Raw genomic sequence first — 21,217 nt, 5'->3', positions numbered from 1 at the left:
TTCTGGAAGATGAATATTAGCTACTATTTATGATTGAGCTTGTGTTCTAATAGCCAATCTGCTTATCTCATTTGGAGACCCTGCTTGACTCTCTGGGCATTTGTGCTTGCTACCTCGTAATGTGTATTTGCAAACCTGAAGAGAAGAGACAAGTAGTGAACCAAGACTATAGCAGTTTCTATGTCCTCTGCTTCCTAGACCAATCTGAGCATCTGACTTAAATACAAGATTTGAAATAAATGTAAACGTGTTCAACTCTTTCACTTTCATTCAATATGAAGTACGTATTTAGAAAAGATATAATGATGGATTAATATCAAAATTGCCTTTTCATTTATTTCTGTTGTCAAACTTCTGGTGAATCCAATTTTTTATGTCTTTTCTAATCACAAGGAAATGTTTTACAGTTATAGAAAGAACACTTGATTTGTAGTTAGAAGACATGGCTTTGTTTTAGATCTGGTATTCACTAGCCTTGCAACTTTGGGTAAGTCACTAAATTCTTATAAACACATGTGTAAACATCTATAAAACGGATATATCTTTTCTGTCTTTCACAGGGTTAAGACTCAAGTATCATTATGAGTATGAAAATCTTAGCATGAACCTCTTCTTATAAAGGATGGGTTTTAAATGTACAAGAGTCTCTCCAATGCCAAATGAATTAATTAATGAAATTTAGATATTTGTCTAATTTTTATTACCTTTTGACTCTCTGTGGTAGACAGAATAATGCCCTTCCCAAAGATATATATCACCTCCAGAATCTGTGAATATACAATTAATACTTGCATGGCTGAAGGAACTTTGCAGATGTGGTTAAGATAAATATGGTGAAATAGTGTGACTATCTTGGATTGCTACTTTGCTAGCAAACATAAGCCAAGGATTGCAGGAGGCATCAAGAAGCTGGAAAAGGCAAGGACACTGATTATCTCCCAGGGCACCACAAGGAACACAGTCCTGTAGAGATCTGGATTTAAGGAGTTTTTCTCTCAGAAATGTAAGATTACAAATTTGTGTTGTTTTAAGCCACTAAGTTTGTGGTAAGTTGTTACAGCAGCAATAGGATACTGATACATCCTCATAACTCATTCAGAGTCTAAACATTAAAGATAAAAAGGAAATATGCCACTGGCAATATCTTTTCTTTCTTATTCAGACATTTGTTTCTTCCAGTCTTAATCCCCATCCCACATGCCTCTGGCACATCTACTTGAGCACACTTATTCTTTATCTGATTATCCTACTTCAATTTCCATAAGCACAATCCTATTCTTGGCATTACACCTCCTCTCCAATATTTTACTCAGTTCTTTTTTGTTGTTGATATTTAAATAGTTCCTCAAATTCTGCTGCTTATTTTGTCAGTGTGAAACTAGAGTAGTAATCTCTGAAAGCCTCTTGGGCTGCTCTTACCTTTTTGACTTATGTTACTTATTGAGCAAGTATTTTCCTGCTTCTCTTTCATTTGTTGTGGTGTTCATTAGTTTATCAGCATCCAATGTTTTCTGTCTTAAATCCAAAGCTCATTGGTACCACATAAAAAGTTCAATATTCTGCAAACCTAACATATTATCATGCTCATGTACAATTCTGTTGCTTTCAATTCATCAGTCCATATATATTCTGTCTAGAAAACTTCATTCACATCCACATCCATTTGTATGACAGAATCCCAAGTCCACACCTCTAGCTTTCTATCCTTGTCTTTCTTTATTCCTGTAAATGAGGATATAAACATGATAACACATTTTGCAACCTCAACACGTTTTACAATTTGTTGGGAAGTGTAGAGGATAGGCACCTAAGTCAGTCTAGGGTGGTGAGAAAATATGCTTAAATTGATGTTGAGAGACACATATGAGATATGAGTTAACCTTGTCAAAGCAAAAGACATAGCCTCTAGGGAGAAAGGACAGAGAGAGAGAGAGAGAGAGAGAGAGAGAGAGAGAGAGAGAGAGAATAACACACCATAACATGCAGATACACACACACACACACACACACACACACACACACACACACGATGAATGTTTGTGGAGAACCCTTCAACATACTCTGAGGTTTTGTGTGTGTGTATGTCTGTGTTTGGAAGAGTTAAACAATTGGAAAACAGCCAGAGTTCAAGAGTCCAGCCCTGAGAGTCAGTTATATGATAATAGCATTTCTTTATACAAAGTGAGTATGCATGTAGATGAAATTGCCCAGGTAGAATGTGTAATGACTGAATGAGAGACGGTTGAAAAGAAACGTCTGGGGAATAGACATTTCAGGGAGGGACAGAGGAGAAGCAGCACATGGGAAAGGCAAAGAATGAGCAACTAGAAAATTGGAAGAGAACCAAGAGAGGCATGTATCATAGAAACCAAGGCAGAAGATGGTTTCACAGTGGTAGTATCAATGATGTCAGACATGGCACAAAATAGAATGGAAATGAACCAGTCCTCCCATTTCTGGGGCTACTTCCAGGTGACCAACTTTAAAAAGAGTCTCCACAGTTTGAGGGATTCCAGCATGCAGGAAGATGCCCAAGATCCCCTAGACAAAAGGGGAGGTACTGTTAAGGACCACAGAAAACACAGAAGTTCCAAATGCCAAGAGGAGAATGAGAAAGATCATCAAGTCTGGGGAGGTCAGTAGAGTATATGAAAATTCAATTTAGAGTCACGAGAACAAGGGAAAATACTCATGGGACCTGGAAACAGAGTGGTATTGAAGGAAACTTAAAGGGCCAGAGACAAATAGATTGAAAAGTGATTGCTGGGTTCAGTAATTAGGATGCCACTGGTAAAGGTTGGGCTATTCCAGTTTGTAGTTGGTGGAGTTGTGTACGAAAAATGAGGAGGAATCAGTTGCAACAAAAAATATGTTTTCAGGCTGCTTCCTTGGGAAGGAGAGCAGACACAGTGTAGCTAAAGGAGGATACTTTATCTAGAGATTATTGTTTTCCTTTAAAATAAAAGTGATGGGAACAAGAAAGACAAAAGGAATGGGTGGAAGTTCTGGGAGACAAGAAGCATAATTGATGAACAAGGTCCCTAAACAGGCAGGAGGATGGAAATCAGAAAAGATGAGGCAAATTTAACCACAACTTAGCTTCTGAGACCCCTATATTTTGCCCAGAATAATGATAAAATGAAGTAAAATTTAAAAGCATAGTAGGAGACCCTTGTCATACTATTTAGAGGGGTTTAGGCACAACATGTTTATACCTCTAGATATAGTCTAACAAAATGTTCAAAAGCATAAGCTCATTTTGTATAACAGACCAACAGTGTATTTTTAAAATTAATACTGAAAAAGTCAACTCTAATAAGGTGACACCAGAATCTATTAATTATGTTCCTGGTTAGTGTGCAATAAATCATGTACTTGATAGGGAAAATAAACAAACCTCTAGTTTCTCTTCCACAGCCAGAAACCATTCCTCTGTTTTCCCTAATCATTCAACATACTATTCACTGTAGGTACTAGTAATGTTATATCTAATATAATTGAATTAACTTATTAGTTAATATGTTTGAAGTGTATTTCAACAATTAGAATTCAAACAGACTTTAGAAAACATCTGTGTCTGATTAGACATCAAAGCTAGGTATCTCTAAAAATTGCATTTTAAAACTTGAAAGAAAAAATATATACCCATTTGTATAGTAACAATATCTACATTCTACTCCATGCATCCAAGCCCTAAAGACCACTTTTCTGTTCTCTTAACAAGAACACAATATGCATCTTTTGATAATACAAAGACATGGATTGAAAGTAAAGACCACAACTGCCAAAGTATTCCCAAATTTTTGCGTCTCTAAAGCTTAAATAGGCACTCAATTTGAATAATTGCCAGGAAGAACATAAGAGAATATGCAAAATACTGAGAAAACTGCAGGGCTAAATTGTCTTAGATGGCCACACACCAAGAGTTGTCCCTGCAGAGGGAGAAGAGGCAGCATAGTAGTAGCGGTGGTAGCAATGGCAGCTATAATGTTATGTAATCCATGGGTCTGTAGCATGCCATCGCCTGGCTCCAAAAACGTGAAATTTCCCATCTTCTGCTCCAGCATAGAGACAGAGTTCACAGATAATGCAAAGCAGAAAATGCCAATGCTAAATCCATTTGTGTTTGAATTTAGAATGCTTTTCCCCCAGCACATTTATCTGAAAACACTAATTATCGACTTTGCAACTTATCCCTTCTCCCCTTAGAATTTGAGGCTGGAGCCATATTTTTGCCAACGCATTAATAATTTCTGTTCTCATCATTTTTCTGCTTTCCTCATTCTTGTAGGTTTAGCAGGAATTCTCTAGTCTCTGGTAGGGTGTTTTGATAAACTCCTGAATATAAGGCTGAGAAGAGTAACTAAGTCAGTCATATCCTCGGGTCTCACACCTGGGATCCTCACTTGTTCCAAAGGAGTAATACTGTGCTTTGGATCTTTGCTTGCATAACTGTGTAACTGAGTCCTTATTGGAGCCTCTCTCTTGCCGTGTGTATCCTACTGAGCAGCTCCCAATCCTTCTACAGCTGGGGGCTGCTTTGAACTCCTAGGTCTTCTACAGATTTAGGTTTGATTGAAAGTCCCCTGCCTGATCTCCTACTTTCAGTTCTGTAATATAAAGTACCTGCCTGCCTGGTTTTGACTCCACCTGTTGCTAACTCCTGACACTCCTGAAGCTGCGTACGGCTGCTCTTCTAGAATATCCTTCTGGTGCATATTGCTCAACCTTGCAGTTGTTATCCGCATGTTTGCTTTCACTTAGATTCATTCATACATATAAAAGTATCTATGAAGGCTTACTAAAAGACTATAAGCCAGACAATTACACATTTTAAAGAATAATAAATATTCAGTTAAAAGATACCAAACCTTGCCTTCCTTTTGTCTCTTTGTGGCAGAGGTTCACTTATATGGATGTTTTTGTTTTCTTCCTGGGCCTGAGATTGACTGCCTTGCCCAGGCTCCCTTACAGGTAGGTGTGGTCACATCACTGAGTTCTGGCCAATGAAATGCAGGCAAAAGTGATATACGCTACTTCCAGGCCTGGCCCACAGAAGCTTCCCACAGGTGAGCCTCATTCATTTTACCCTCTGCCTATCAATTGAGAAGACTCCAGGGCCCCAGAGGAGGACAGAATTTCCACTATTTGGAACAACTGGTTCCTGAAGGAGTTTATGAAGCAGAGCCTCTTCCTCACCAACCCTTGTTAAATTGGGATATGAGCAAGAATTAAAATAGTCTCGTCTTAAGTTATTGAGCTTTCAGGGTTTATTTGTTACAACTGAGGCTACTGAATCTAACCTGTATGTTCTTTACCATTTTTGTTTCTGGGGTTTCAATCTCAGAATCTGAACCCATCTGTTTTTACCTGTTGTCAGTAACGGAGCCCCGTATTTATGTCGCTACTCAATTTACTTTTCCTCCATCTATTCATTACCACCTTCATTTAAATGAAAACAAAAAACAACCTGCTTTTATGCTGGATAATTTTCTCTTTTACCATTTTCCACACATCTCTACTTCCCAGATCCCCCAGATTGGGTCAAGGTATACTAATTTTTAGCTAGTTTCCCAGTGGTCTTGTATCTTACTGTGCTCACCACTTCCTAGGTGGGTGACCTTGGTAAAGTAGTTTAACCTCTTCAAGACAAGTTTTTTTTTTGCATCGAGATAAAAATACCTTATCTCAGAAGTATCTTGTCAAAAGTAAATGAACATCAGTTACCTCAATTACAAAATGATAATACTAAAATAGATCGCATATGTTTTAACATAAGTACATATCAAGTGGTTATTAATACATCACTATTTTCAAAAACATGAACTTTGGCAAAATGTAGGCATTCCATAAATATTTCTTCCCTCTCCCTGTCTTCCTTATCCCATTACCTTCTATTAGTACCTTCTATTAGTAGCTATATTTGGGCACAAGGATTGAAGAATCTTCTGCATAGTGCTGCTATTTGCTGCCCATGGAAACCTATGACATTCATTCATTCAGTACTCGTCACATGCTAGTGTTAAGGTGGATGAAGGCAAGATGATGTAACTAATGAAACAAGCTGGCATGGGAGTAGGTGCTTGCAGTCTTCCTAAAGACTATAGAGGAAACCTTTAACTGGGTCTCAGTAAAAACTGCAATTGACTGCAGGAGCAGCAGAAACACACAGTGTGCCAGATATACTTGCTGGCACAAGCATACTCTTTTCCTTCTTCCTTGGAATAAAAATATCAGTGGAAATTATTCTATAAATGTGGCCATTATGTTTTACTTCCGCTGATATTGAAGTTCAGTATTCCCTGAGGACACAGGTGAAGGTGGAAAGGAGGCAGTGGTCTGGGTAGGTTGGAGACGCCAGCCTGGAATTGAACATTTTCTGTAGGCAGTCTCTCTCTCGGTAATTGAAAATGGGTTCTTTGAAATGCTAGTGATTTAATAATTTTCTTATGAATTAAAAAATAGGCACTCACTCTTTTTTTCTTTATAAAGTAACCATTTAAACCTCATCCAGTGTTGGAAGTATTTCTAGTTTAAATATTTCAAAACTTTTAAAATGAAAAGGTTTAGTATTTAGGGCAAATAGTTCCTGCCCTGTTTCACATAACCAGGGCTGAACCTTTGAAGTCCTGGCATTTCCTGGCACAGGGACAACCGCTGCCATGTTTTATAGCTTCATGGAGAGTGAGGTCATCACTAGCAGCAGAGACATTGATGTCTTTCTCTAAGTTATTCACACTCTTCTGTTCTCACATATGCTGATTCTTACCTGACATCTTCTCTTTGCCACGTTCAATTGCTTTTGTTAATTTCATCGATTTGAAAAGAGCAGTTCTACTTTCTGCTTGCCTTTAAGGTTAGGAGGATTGATATATTTCTTTCATTCCATTCCAGGCAGTTGATGACATTTTCAATAAGTGATCTTACTTTTTTTGTCTCTACTTTTCATTATAAATACATCTTTGGAATGTATAGGCATAGGCACCTGGTTATACTCACGGTACAATATATATGTGTGTGTGTATATACAAAAACACTTATGCACACACATACCCTTTCACACACATGCAAACACACAAAATGCAATGTGTATATACAGCATATATATATATGGGTCTTTAGAATAATATATAAATATATATATTCATAGGTATGCTACTGCTGCAAACATATTTAATATATGTGAACATTTTTAATATATAATCCGTTTTCACACATGGTAAAGTATTGAGAAGACAGATGTATATTGAAAATCCCATATATAATGGAATTTATTGGTCAGCTATGACTAATTTCAGTCTGTATCTCAGCACTTAGAAGGTAGGTAAACTTAGTCAAGTAACTCAATCTCTCTAATCCACAGACTCTTCACCAGAAATAATAAAACCTTATCTCATACCATACTTGTGCGATATTTGTGAGGATTAAGTGAGATCAAGGCCCATATTGTTTGTCCTTGCTGTGAGCTTGGAACACAGCAAAGATGAATACATACTACTAATTTATGGACATGTATCCAGGCCTGTTTTTTCCCCATTTTTAATTGTTGTTAAGAGTATTATCAAACTTATGGACTTCATGGGTTTTCTAAATTCATTAAAGTTATCAATATGCTACATTTCTAAATATATTGCTTTTATGTGTCCAAAAACATATACATTATGACATTTTCCAGCCAAATTATGAATAAGACTTTGATTAAGCATTGGATGTTTCATACAGTTCTAGAACATTCATGTAAATACATTTACATGTCTACACATATATATACATATATATCCATAAGTGAAATATATGCATATGTATATAGCACAATTATATGCAATTATAAATGCAAGAGCATACAAATAAAGCCTATGAATAAAAATTAAATGCATGACAGAAAATTACACTATTTTCCACAACGGTTGCTTAATTGGAGGAAAGACTATGGAACTTCACACGATAGCTGTTTTTCAGGTCTTGTTGTGTCTCAGTACTTACTATACATTTGATCTTAGACAACTCAATATCTCTGAATCTTGTTTTTCTTGAATATAAACTAGAGATAGTAACATCTCTTCTATGTATAATTTACTGGGTTATCTTGGGTTAAATACTTAAACTATCTGAGCCTCAGTCTTCTCATATTTTAACTGAGGTAAAGATTTACCTACAATGTAGGGTTGTTGTGAAGATTAAGGGACATAAGTCATGTTACCATGAGGTATAAACTATAATTATTTAAACTTCTGTAGCCACTAAAAATACAGTTGTTACCACATAGGTTCTTATATTTTAAAAAATTGAAAGAAGTTCTTATACTTTAAAATTCTATCTATAATACCATTATATTTATATACAGGTATGTCTTTTGAAATGTGATGTCTAAATAAAAACTTACCATCATTACAACCTTCGACTATCCATCCTAAATGTGCTGTATATACAAGTTAATGTGCAGAAAGTCTTAACTTCCAATATGTGGGGAAATGTACATTTCAAAGGGTATTGTAATGAATATTAATACAAATTTCATAAATGTGTGTATATGTGTATATTATATATATATATGAATTTGTCTATTCTTAGTTAATAATTTATTTTGGCAATTTTATGATAATAAACATATTTTTCTGTAAAATCTGCCTATCCTTATTTGTAATAATGAAATCTACCCATTCAGCTTTTCTTCTAGAAATCAGCCCAAGGATGCCATTGGCATCTAGATATGCAATCTGGGAGTAGAACTGCAGTTAGTTCTCTTGGAGTTATTGTTTAGACATATTGGCATGGTCTGTGTGCCACTTTGCATATACAGTAATCTAAAAAAAATCCAGAAGATATTCTTACCCATTTCCATATGTTACTCTAAGACAGTGTGTATTGTGTTTCAAGTTTTAGATTTATATGTTGATTGACTCTTCCAACAAAATTTGTCAAATGCCTACCACCTGCCAAACTTTTTGCTAATAATTGGGGAAATTTGGAGAGTAAAATCAGACCCATTCCCTGTCTTTGTAAATCTTTAAGTTAGTATGGGGGTTTATTAATCTGTTTTCATGCTGCCGATAAAGACATACCTGAGACTGGGCAATGTACAAAAGAAAGGTTTATTGGACTTGCAGTTCCACATTGCTGGGGAGGCTTCACAATCATGGCAAAAGGAGAAAGGCACATCTCACATGGTGGCAGACAAGAGAAGAGTGCATGGTCAGGGAAACTCCCCTTTTAAAAACCAACAGATATCGTGAGACTTATTCACAGTCACAAGAACAGCACATGAAAGACGCACCCACATGATTCAGTCATCTCCCACCAGGTCCCATCCACAACAAATGGGAATTATGGGAGCTACAAGATGAGATTTCAGTGAGGACACAGAACCAAACAGTATCATTCCACTCCTTGCCCCTCCCAAATCTCATGTCTTCACATTTCAAAACCTTCCCAACAGTCCCCCAAAGTCTTAACTCCAGCATTAACTCAAAAGTCCACAGTCCAATGTCTCATCTGAGACAAGGCAAATCCCTTCCACCTATAAGCCTGTAAAATCAAAAGCAAGTTAGTTACTTCCTTGATACAAAGGGGGAACAGACATTGGGTAAATACAGCCATTCTATGGGAGAAATTGGCCAAAATACAGGGGCTGCAAGCCCCATGCAAGTCCAAAATCCAGCAGAGCAGTCAAATCTTAAAGCTCCAGAATGATCTCCTTTGACTCCATGTCTTGCATCTGGGTCACGCTGATGCAAGAGGTGGGTTCCCTTGGTCTTGGGCAGCTCTGCCCTATGGCTCAGCAGAGAACAGCCTCCCTCCTGGCTGCATTCATGGGCTGATGTAGAGTGTCTGTGGCTTTTCCAAGAACACAGTGCAAGCTGTCAGTGGATCTACCCTTCTGCGGTCTGAAGAATGGTGGCCCTCTTCCCACAGCTTCACTAGGTGGTACTCCAGTAGGGACTCTGTGAGGGGGCTTCCACCCACATTTCCCTTCCACATTGCTCTAGCAGAGGTTCTCCATAAGAGCCCTGCCTCTTCAACAAACTTCTGCCTGGACATCCAGGCATTTCCATACATCCTCTGAAATCTAGGTGGAGGTTCCCAAACCCAAATTCATGACTTCTGTGCACTCTCTGGCTCAACACCACGTGGAAGCTGCCAAGGCTTGGGGCTTGCACCCTCTGGAGCCACAGCCTGAGCTGTACTTTGTCCCCTTTCAGTCAGGGCTGGAGCAGTTGGGATGCAGGACACCAAGTCCCCTGGCTGCATTAAGCAGGGGGACCCTGGCCCCTGCCCATGAAACGACTTTTTCCTCCTAGGCCTCTGGGCCTGTGATGGGAGGGGCTGCTGTAAAGCCCTCTGACATACCTGGAGACATTATGCCCATTGCCTTGGGGATTAACATTTGGCTCCTCATTACTTATGCAAATTTCTGCAGCCAGCTTGAATTTCTCCTCAGAAAATGGGATTTTCTTTTCTATTGCATTGTCAGGCTGCAAATTTTCTGAACTTTTATGCTCTGCTTCCCTTTTAAACATAAGTTTCAATTCTGAACCACATCTTTGTAAATGAATATAACTGAATGCTTTTAAGAGCACCCAAGTCAAATCTCAAACACTTTGCTGCTTAGAAATGTCTTCCACCAGATCAAATCATCTCTCCCAAGTTCAAAGTTCCACAAATCTCTCAGGTAGGGGTAAAATGCCATCAGTTTCTTTGCTAAAAAGGTGATGGTGACTCATAGCAAGAGTCACCTTTGCTCTAGTTCCCAACAAGTTCCTCATCTCCATCTGAGACTACCTCAGCCTAGATTTCATTGCCCATATCATTATCAGCATTTTGGTCAAAGTCATTCAACAAGTCTCTAGGAAGTTCCAAACTTTCCCACATTTTCCTGTCTTCTTCTGAGCCCTCCAAACTGTTCCAGCCTCTTCCTGGTACCCAGTTGCAAAGTTGCTTCCACCTTTTCAGGTATCTTTTCAGCAGTGCCCCACTCTACTGGTACCAATTTACTGTATTAGTCCATTTTCACACTGCCAATAAAGACATACACGAGACTGGGCAATTTACAAAATAAAGAGGTTTATTGGACTTACATTTCCATGTGGCTGGGGAGGCCTCACATTCATGGCAAGAGGTGAAAGGCACCTCTCACATGGATGGCAGACAAGAGAAGAGTGCTTGTGCAGGGAAACTCCCCTTTTTAAAACCATCAGATTTCGTGAGACTTATTCACTATCATGAGAGCAGCACAGGAAAGACCCACCCCCATGATTCAATTATCTCCCACTGCATCCCTCCCACAACATGTGGGAATTATGGGAGCTACAAGATGAGATTTGGGTGGGGACACAGAGCCAAACCATATCAGGGGTAAGGGGATGTCACTGATATTAATCAAATAATTTGCAAGACCATATGTAATTACAAATGTACTATGTGCTAGGAAGGAAAAGTGAGAGAGTCAGAGATGTTTAAGTAGTAAAAATCAACTGGGTTTGATACAAGATTTAAGTTGCAAATAAATGAAAGAAATTAGGGTATAAAATATGACTTTTGGTTTTCTGGTTTTAGCAACTAGATGGAGAATATTGTCTGAGAAAATCTCACAGAGAACCAAATTTGAGGTTAGAGGTGGGTGACACTCTGATCAGGACATGTTGGATTTAAGGTTCCTTGGAAATAGCCATAAGAAACTATCAAGTAGGCAGTTGTCTGAAAACCTTTCTCAGAACTGCTTAGTTATGTGTTCATCAGTGTCCCTTTGGCATATTCCTCCTCTTCCCCCAAATCCTGCATTTCAGACACAACAGGAAAAGGGTTTGGATCCATCTACTGCAGCAAGAAGTGGGTGCATGCAGCCAAAGGGCCACTGTCATCTTCAAAATGGACCTGCTGGCCTTAACATTGCAAGGGCTTGAATCTTGTGTACTTTCTCTTGCTGTAAGTAAATACTCTAGCACCCGAACTTGGAGTGCATGTTATCTGTTTTCAGGAACTTTGAATCATTTACTGATCTCTTCCTAGTTGGGCTTTATCTGCCTTTTAACATGGGCTGCACCTATGTGAAATTCTATCCTGCAGCACAACCTGGCCACCTTGTGAAACAGACAAAAAGTTAACTGCATATTGAACTAATATTTGTAATAAAACATGATTTTAAATAATTACGATGTATATTGCCCTGATGGCCTCAATTCTTTACCACTCCCTGCATTCACACACATTGGCAGTGCTGTCTTACTTTGCTTCTTTGAGTATAAGACTTGCTTTGGCCATTAGAATGAGGCAGCAGTAAACTGTGTGCCAGTTCTGAGCCTAGTGTGTCACCTCTCTTCTCCTTTACTTCTTCTATTGCCATGAAAAGAGCATGCTCAGAATAGCTCACAGGTCACAGGAGGATGATGAAATTACCTAGGGTAGAGCTGTCCCAGGTAAGGTCCCCCAACCAAGCAGAGCCTAGAACTCAGTTCCCAGCAGACATGCTGATGCTTGTGTGAGGCCCACAAAGACCAGCAGAACTACCCAGTTGATTTGGGGAGATGCATCTTTAGCGTCTTTAAGTAAAAGTGTAGGTGATAATGCTGCAGTACAACACCACCAACAATAATAATAATAAAGAGAGGAATAGGCCACTTCTATAGGTTCAGAGGAATCCGCTGTTTTAATATTTTTGGTTGTATCAGCCAACATATAACCATCCACATTCAAAATCCCATTTTTTCCCAAAAAAGTCCCTGACTGTTAGGGAGTTTAACTTTCCATGGAGCTCAGCCACTCTTACTTTTAATTGTTGATTTAATTACTCGTCTTTTTGTTAATTTTTTTCTCAGCATTTAGCAATGACTTCCGAGTTCCACTTTCTTCGTAATCGCTATTTTCCCTACATGTCTCAGATATTTGATACATGGTACCAGCCAGGCATTTGCTTCACTCAATAAAGTCATGCTAGTGTACCACTGCTGAGAATTTTAACAATCGCACTGCCACCTTGTGCCCATTGCCAGCCAGGCAGAAAAGAATTCAGCTCCAAGATACCATTCCCGTCTCTGCTTTTTGGGTCACTCCTAATACCAGTTGATCCAGGTTGGGTTATCCAAGAAGGAGATTCTGAGCCAGAGATTAATGTGTGGGAGGTTTATCAGAGCATGCTGTTGGTCTCAAGGGAAAGAAAGGGAAGGGAAAGAAGCATGACTGGACAAAAGCTGACCTGAGATGCACTCTCAAGGGAGGCCTCAGTCAATTCTATAGGGAGTTTTGAGCTGGAGCGAGTGAGCCTTAAGAGTTGTGCTGAGTTGTCCTTCCATTGATAAAAAACAAAAACAGTCCACTTTGGAAAGTCAGTGATTTTAGCTAAAGCAATCTTGGCACAGAGCTGACAGTTAATGCCCTTCTGGGGCCAGCACTTCGATCATTTGTGGAAGTAAATCATTCCTGAAGAGGAATCTTGATTGTGTATCATAGAATCCGCAATCACTTAATTGCAACTAAGTAAATTATGATAAAGTGAAGACTGATTATTTAAACCTAAAACATTTTTCCACCTGTTTACTATTATTCTGCTGTCTTCCAATGTAACAAGACTCGGTGGCTATCCATTTTCTTGGGTTTCCTACATTCATAAGCATTAACCATACTGGGTTATTTCGTTTTATGTTTTGAATGCCTCTTTCTTGTCTGAGAGGTTTACACAAAAAATACCATAATTTATCTATTGTTTTCTTAATCACTCTTCCAATGCATTCAAATGGTCCCATAAATGTTTGTGGAATGGCTGTTGACTGGGTGATGCCATAGTATTTATTTGTCAGCCTTTCTATCCATTTTCCATCCATTTTATTTTCTATAAATTGGTACTATGTTGAGGAAAATGACCACATTGTAGATATTCTAGGTTATCTTCCCTCTGCCACTTCATTTGCATACAAACATACAAAGTTTTAAAATTTCTCATAATATCTTTTGGGAAAAACATCCACAGTAAATGTCAGGTAGCTTAAATTAGACTTTTAAAGGACTCCATCATTGTTAAGGTTAAATTATTTTTAGACTATATTTACCAAAAAATATTTCACGTCTTCTATTAATTTCTAGAGGGTTGAAGCTTAGTACTCTTCAGCACTTCTCATATGTTCTCATGGCTCTTATTTTGAATATAAATATTGTATCTGTTGCCTGTTTCTGATCTCCATTACAATTGATGTTTTTAACCTAAGATTTCATATTATCATTAATACCTTCAGAATTCAAAACTTTTACATTAGACTTAGAAATCACTCTCAGTTCTCAGTAACATTTCCAGGAAGAACAAAATGTATTGCACTTCTCTTTTACTTTAACATCTGTGATTATCTTTCTATAAGTTCATTTTCTTGGCAATGAAAAAATTTTCCATTTCCCAATTGGATAGTGACCAGTAGTCAGTAACTATCAAAACACAGCAGAGAAAGTATTGTTTTTCTATTTTTCAGTTTCTTGAAAAATTAATGTGTCTTTAGAAATTATTCTAGAGATGTTTATAGAAAATTGTTAGTTTGGGAGAAAATATTCCCAATGCATCAAATGGTTGTGCATTAGGGAATGCGTGGTAAGTTTGCATTTGTCAGTTTTATTGTAATTTGAGAAAACCATTGTCCCAATCCAAAGAACGCATTGCTGTGACAAAACCATTGTCCCAATCCAAAGAATGTATTGCCCAGAGCCCCAAATCTGTTGGAAGGATTGATTGTGTGGAAGCTGCAAAAAGGACAATTCAGCACAATTTTCTGGGAAATAGAACATTTTTACAAGATTCATTGGAAGGTCCAGTTTTGATTAAATAATGCAAAACCCCTTACATGCTATGCTCTGACGGCACACAGCCTCCGGTGGAACAGCTTTTGGTCAATCACGGATCCATCTTCATTCCTTTATAACAGAATTTTGTTTATGGAAATATTAGTTTTTACAACATAAATTTATGTATTACATAGTTCTGTGATGTAAATCCCAAGTAAAGATTATGGGAAGTTGTTAAATAACATTAATAGCCAAGTATTTTTTTAAAAACCCTAAAGATTAAACCTGGTTACTACCAGTTATGGGCTGAATTGCGTTCCCCACAAATTCATATGGTGAAATCCTAAGCCACTGCACCTCAGAATGCAGCTCTTTATGGAGATAGGGTCTTTCAAGAAGTAATTAAAGTAAAATGAGGTCATGAGGCTAGGCCCTACTCCAATATGAGTTGGAACGTTGTAAGAAGAAACTGGAACATAGACACATATAGAGAAAGACCATGTGAAGACACAGAAAGAAGATGACCATCTACAAGTCAAGTAGAGAGACCTCAGAAGAAACCAAGCTGGCCGACACCTTGATATCAGACTTTTCTAACTTCCAGAATTGTGAGAAAATAAATTTCTGTTTAGTCACTCAGTCTGTGGTACTTAGTTATGGAAACTGTAGAAAAACAATACACTGATTGCAACAATAAGAAAACTTCACTGAATTTTTGATTTGTGTGTTTAGCTACATTTTAGTTCTTAAAGCTTGCTATTTAGCTGCAAGATTTTGTTATAATTAGAGCGAAATCATTACTAAATAAAATTGTGTTTGCATATTTGAATTTGTAAACACCTACATGTTATTCAAGAAAGGTGATGCAGCCAATAATTATAATACAATGCCCCTTTCTGATGAAAAATTTTTTTAAAAAGTTTTCTTGAAAGAAAATGTGGTACATATACACAATGGAGTACTATTTAGCCATAAAAAAGCATGATATCCAGTCATTTGCAACAACATGGATGGAACTGGAGGTAAGCCAGGCACAGAAAGACAAACATCACACGTTCTCACTTATTTGTGGGATCTAAAAATCAAACAATTGAACTTACTGATACAGAGAGTAGAAGATAGTTACCAGAGGCTAGGAAGGGTAGTGGGGGGAAAGGAGGATGATTAATGGGTATGAAAAATTAGAAAAAATGAATAAGACCTATTATTTGATAGTACAATGGGGTGACTATAGTCAATAATAACTTAACTGTACATTTTAAAATAATTTAAGGAGTATAATTGGATTATTTGAAACTCTATGGATAAATACTTAAGGGGATGGATATGCCATTTTTCATGATGTGTTTATTTCACGTTGCATGCCAATATCAAAACATCTCATGTACCGCATAAATATATACAGACCTACTATGTACCCACACAATTTTTTTTTAAAGATGAGGGCACAAAATTGCTTGCTGATTAAATGAAAAATCAGAACAATCGTTATTTTCATTGTTTTCCCTGGTGTGCACATCAGCTACTTTTAATCTTAAATTTTACCATAACTGAACAGAGAACTAGGCTACCAAGATTAAGTGGGAAGAATCCAACAAGAAGAATTTTGTAAAGCAAGAGTACATTCTTTATAAGGATCACTGACACTAAGAAACTATACTATACAGTAAGACACTATCTCATGAGTTTTCACGAATTATTTCTTTCTCCATGGAAACTATTGTGTTATCTTAGCATAAATGATTATAGAAATAATGCTGTGTCATGCAGAATATTTGAAGGGTAAAGTGCAATAATTCATTTTAAACGAAAAATTTGCTGTTGTAGCTCTGGCCATTTCCTTGCCAGACTTTCATAGTATTTCATTTAATTGGGTAAAAGTATATGTTATGAACTGAATTGTGTTCCCACGAAGCTCATATGTTGAAGCCCTGAGTCCCAGTGTGACTGTATTTGGAAACATATTCATTAAAAAGGCAAGTAAGGTTACATGAAGTCCAATGAGTGGTTCCTAGTCCAAAAGGACTAGTACTCTTAAAAGAAGAGAAAGAGAAACCAGGAGCATGAGTGCACAGAGGAAAGACCATGTGTGGACCTCAACAAGGTGACCATTGGCAAGCCAAGGAGAGAGGTCTCAGGAGAAACCAACCCTGCCTTCAACTTGACCCTGTACTTCCAGCTTTCTGAACTGCGAGAAAATATATTTTTGTTGCTTAAGCTACCCAGTCTGTGATATTTAATTATGGAAGCCCTAGGGAACTAATGCAATGTAGGTCTTAGATATCTATTAAGAACATGCTAGCAAGAGGGAATTTGCAAGTCTTTCTAAAAAGAAATAGTTTTCAACACTGCATTTTGGTTTTATACTTATAGAATGTCAATGGTTTGTGTTTATGTAGGAGAATATGGGATAAGGCCCGTTTCATATATGTACACTCCAAATTTATGCAAAGCCACTTATTTATGCTCATTTTTTTTTTCAGAATCATAAAATTTATTTGAGGAAGAACAAAGGCAGTAGAAAATTTAGAAGCCAAATTTTAAAGGAATATGTTTTCATGACAGAAAAACTTAATATTCATCAAATATGATAAGAAGAAAACCTGAAAAACTGTAGTGATACGATTGTTACACTTATCAATTACACAGAGTAAGCAATACAAATGTAATGTGCATAATTTATTTAAGTAACGTCTATAACCTTTCTAGTTAATTTCTGAGTATGGACTTCACATTATTATGGAGGAAAATCAACATTGTTCATTAAATGTTTATAGATACATTCTGTGATAATTTAATATAGGTAATTATTTCAAGAACAATAATCCTCATATCTTTAAAATGTAGAGTAAAAAAGAAAATGAAAATGTCATGCTTTCTAATAATACTGTGCCTTCAGTTTACTATTTTATTTTTTCCAGCATTATTTTAGTGTGTGGGGTAAATACTTGCCTCAAGACAAATACTTCCCAAGTCATAAAGAATATATGTACTTAGAATGACAGTATATATCGAAAAAAGTTACAGAAGCATTTTGGTTTGCACCTCAGGTCATTCAATTTTATTTCAGAGGAAATTACAGAGAAGGTATAATAATTGTGACAAGTATCAGCAGTATAAAAATCACACCCATGATGTTTTATAGGAAAACAGAACAATATGCTAAAGTGCCATTTGAATGGAAAACATATCCATAGTGTTTCACCTCTTCATTCCATTTAAAACAAAAGTAGATGTAAATAAATTATGAAAAAAATGACAAGGTGTAATACAAGAAAGATCCCATTGAGACAGACATGAGATTTCTGAACATTATGTTTACATCAAGTTCCTCAAAAGGGTATCCAAATTCATAAAATCTTATTTCAGAACATCAAAATCTCTCAGTGCCTAAGTGTGGACGGTCAGTGGCCGAGATATTTTACTCAGTGTCACTGTAGCACCTATTTCTTTTAATCTGCTCTTCCACCGTGAGTTGTTCTGACTGTACCTCCACTCTGGGAAACAAAGGCTTAGCTGGACATTCATGGCTCAGGGCATCAAAACCTGTGTTTCCATTATTGTGGGCAGCTTCTTTTGTTTCACCATGCCAATGTTTAACATCCTTTCCAAATTCCCTTAAATCCAAGCATGGCATATTTTTAATTTGATCTACAGAATCTATTAAATCACAATCGAAAATGTTCTCATTTTTCTTGGTAAATGCAGTGATTTTCACAGTGTTAGAAAAGATAAAGTGTAAATTTTTGTTCTTTGAATGGCTTCCTTTAATGTTTAAGAGGTTTGTATCAGGAAAGATGATTGAACTTTCCCCCTTTACCATAAGGCCCCTGCTGAGGCTTGGTTTTGGAGCAGGCTGCACAGGACTGCCAGCAGCTGCTCTGTCAGTCTGTTTCTTCAGAGCCATTCCTAGTACATTCCTCGAGTAAGTCTTCTCAGATTCAAATATATCAAGTAACTCTGAGATTCTAGATGTATTTTCTAACTTCTTGATTTGATATTCATTTGCAGTGTCATTTGCTTCACTCGACAAGGGTAATAGATCAGGAAATTCTAAAATAGATGTCTTCTGCCTGCAATTATTCAGATATGAGACTGCTACATAATTGTTATTATTATTCTTATTCAAATTCTCTTTATGATTTTCTGGCATCACCTCATCATCAGTGTTAGTAACCTGTAAAACTTCTGCACCATTAGTTTGGTTACTTTTTTCATTTTTCTCCTTTTCAGCACTCTGCACAACCACATTATTGTTGTCATTAAGATCCATTTCACTTTTCCTGTTACTCTTTGTATCTTCAGCTTCACTCAGCCTATCTTGCACATTCTTCCTTCCTTCCTTCTTTTCATCTTTTCTTACTTCATGCATTTTCATTTCTTTGATTCCTATAACATCTTCTTTCTGACAAACATGGGTGGACTGTAGATAAGGCTGCAAAAAAGGAAGGTGATCTTCTCCTTGTCCTTTATTTTCTGGAGTTCTAACATCTTCTAGCAGAGATTCACTTTTAAATTCAGGGGATAGAGGGGTTGTCATTTCAGGGGGCCATTTAGGTTTACTCATTCTGAGCTCTTCCTCAAAGGGAAAGGTTTTCTTAGGGATCTCCTTGGAAGGAGGCCAAATGACTTTTAATTTTCCCCTTTCCCCTAATTTTCTCAAATCATTCCTTTGCCCTTCACTGTTACCAGCATCTAAATGTTCATTACGATCTCCAGGTACAAGGGTGTTTTCTGCAGTATTTTTACACACATTTGGTTCTTCATTAGGAATAAAGTCCACTGATCTGCTTTGGTTTTTGCAGTTCCATCTATCTTTATGCTGCTTGTGTCCAAAACCTTCATCATAATTTCCTTTAGATTTGAAAAGTTGTTTAAAGTGAGGTTTGCAGTATATTTGTCCATGAAGTGATGCATAATTTCCCAAACTGCCAAAAAGAAAAGAACACTTAGCACTTTGTATTTATTGTAAATTCATAGGGAATTGGGGATTATTTCAATGAGTTACAGACTAGTAAACTTAAGTTACTAGCAATGGGAGTGATGCTATTAGTTGAACATTTCTGTTAGATAATATTACCACCAATACTTTGTATGGTGTATGTCTTGCAGTGTTTAGAATTTTACTTTGTGTGTCAGGTAATGGCATAATAGGTATTATAGGGTAATGCACATATAGTTATAGATGGTGCAGAATGATAGGACTGAACTCATGCTAATTCAATGATTTATGTGAGGGGTTGTAATTTCCAATAAATCCTGAGTAGCAAACACATACAAATCAACTATATGAGCTTCTTTGTTAACTGGATTTTGAATGAGCTGGAAGGCGTGCCTAACAATTGCTTATGTGGCTTCTTTAAGGCAATTAACAAATCGAGTGATTTACAATTAAAATGAACTCTAGTCAGAGGCAGGAGCATAGTTTTGAATATCTATGAATCTATACATAAAAACAGATATATCAACAAGATAGCAAAACTTAAAACCCATGAGTAACATTTACAACAAAATGAAGTGACAAGGTAGCCCCCTCAGCTTCAATATACAAAGAACTAAGGAGAAAACACCAACAGACACAAGACTGGCATGATGGTCTCATCTGTATTGGTGATAGCAGAGGGAGCAAGGAAGATGTCTGATGGACCTGAAAATATGAGATCACAAAATAACCAACTAATATTTCCTGGAAAGTATCACATGCCAATCAGAGAACAGCAGCTGAAACTGCAAGGAGGTTTGTCCTCTCCAATAGACAATGAGGCTAGTGAGGTTGAACTCTCAACGCTGGGCTCCCCTTTTAAACAGAATCCCAAAGTGAGAAAAAATAGGAGAGTGGAATCAAGATTGAGCAGGATAATGATTACAGAAATGAAAGAGAAGGTTCTGATAAATATGGAGAAGAGCAGCCAAGCCAGGGAATTCTAGAAATCAAGCTGCCTTATTTTCATGGTCAGTATATGAAAACTAAAAGAGGTAGCTCTGTGAAGTTAGAAAAACCATCCTGATTTTCATCCTTCTAAGGTTTTGGAAAACTAATTTTACATAAAAATGAGCAACAGAAATGTAACAAGGTAAATAATATACGAAGTTACTAAAAGAAAATAAAAGTGCAAAGGGCATTATAATATCCCTGTAGATAATGAAAACATGCCAGAAAAACATGCTCTAAAAATATATCAAAAATGTAACCTATGACTTCAAAATGAGTTAAAAGACATTAAGAACATGATAAAAGACCTGAAAGAACATCATGAATCAGAATTTAAAATCTCATAAGTCAGGTGCCAGAAATCAGGAAAAAATAGAAATGAAAGATAAAAATATCAGCAACAAAACTAAACTAAAAGAAATACAAAAGCAAATAAACACAATAAAAAGTGACTTAAGAGAAACAGAATGAAAACATAACCTTTTCAACAATCAGAAAGAAAGAAAGAAATATAAGAAGAATTTGAGA

The 21,217-nt window shown here is 36.9% G+C and overlaps 1 protein-coding gene across 5 annotated transcripts in view; it reads right to left on the bottom strand.

Annotated features, from left to right (window-relative positions):
* Positions 1–17,462: 17,462 nt before the first annotated feature.
* XIRP2 (xin actin binding repeat containing 2) overlaps positions 17,463–21,217 on the bottom strand; it is a 367,676-nt gene continuing 363,921 nt past the window's right edge. For 3 of the 5 annotated variants that reach the window (XM_025404413.1, XM_025404414.1, XM_025404416.1), the window contains one exon: positions 17,790–19,685. Coding sequence is in view for 3 of the 5 variants with exons in the window: in XM_025404416.1 (XP_025260201.1) it covers positions 18,179–19,685 (1,507 nt within the window). In the remaining 2 variants the exon portion in view is untranslated. Of the gene's footprint in view, positions 19,686–21,217 lie in introns of all 5 variants that reach the window. The other 2 variants (XM_025404417.1, XM_025404415.1) reach the window with 1 other exon arrangement.

Source organism: Theropithecus gelada, chromosome 12, assembly GCF_003255815.1.
Source record: "Theropithecus gelada isolate Dixy chromosome 12, Tgel_1.0, whole genome shotgun sequence".
Lineage (NCBI taxonomy): Eukaryota > Metazoa > Chordata > Mammalia > Primates > Cercopithecidae > Theropithecus > Theropithecus gelada.
The sequence above is the reverse complement of the archived record's forward strand: the minus strand, read 5'-3'. Positions and strand labels throughout refer to the sequence as shown.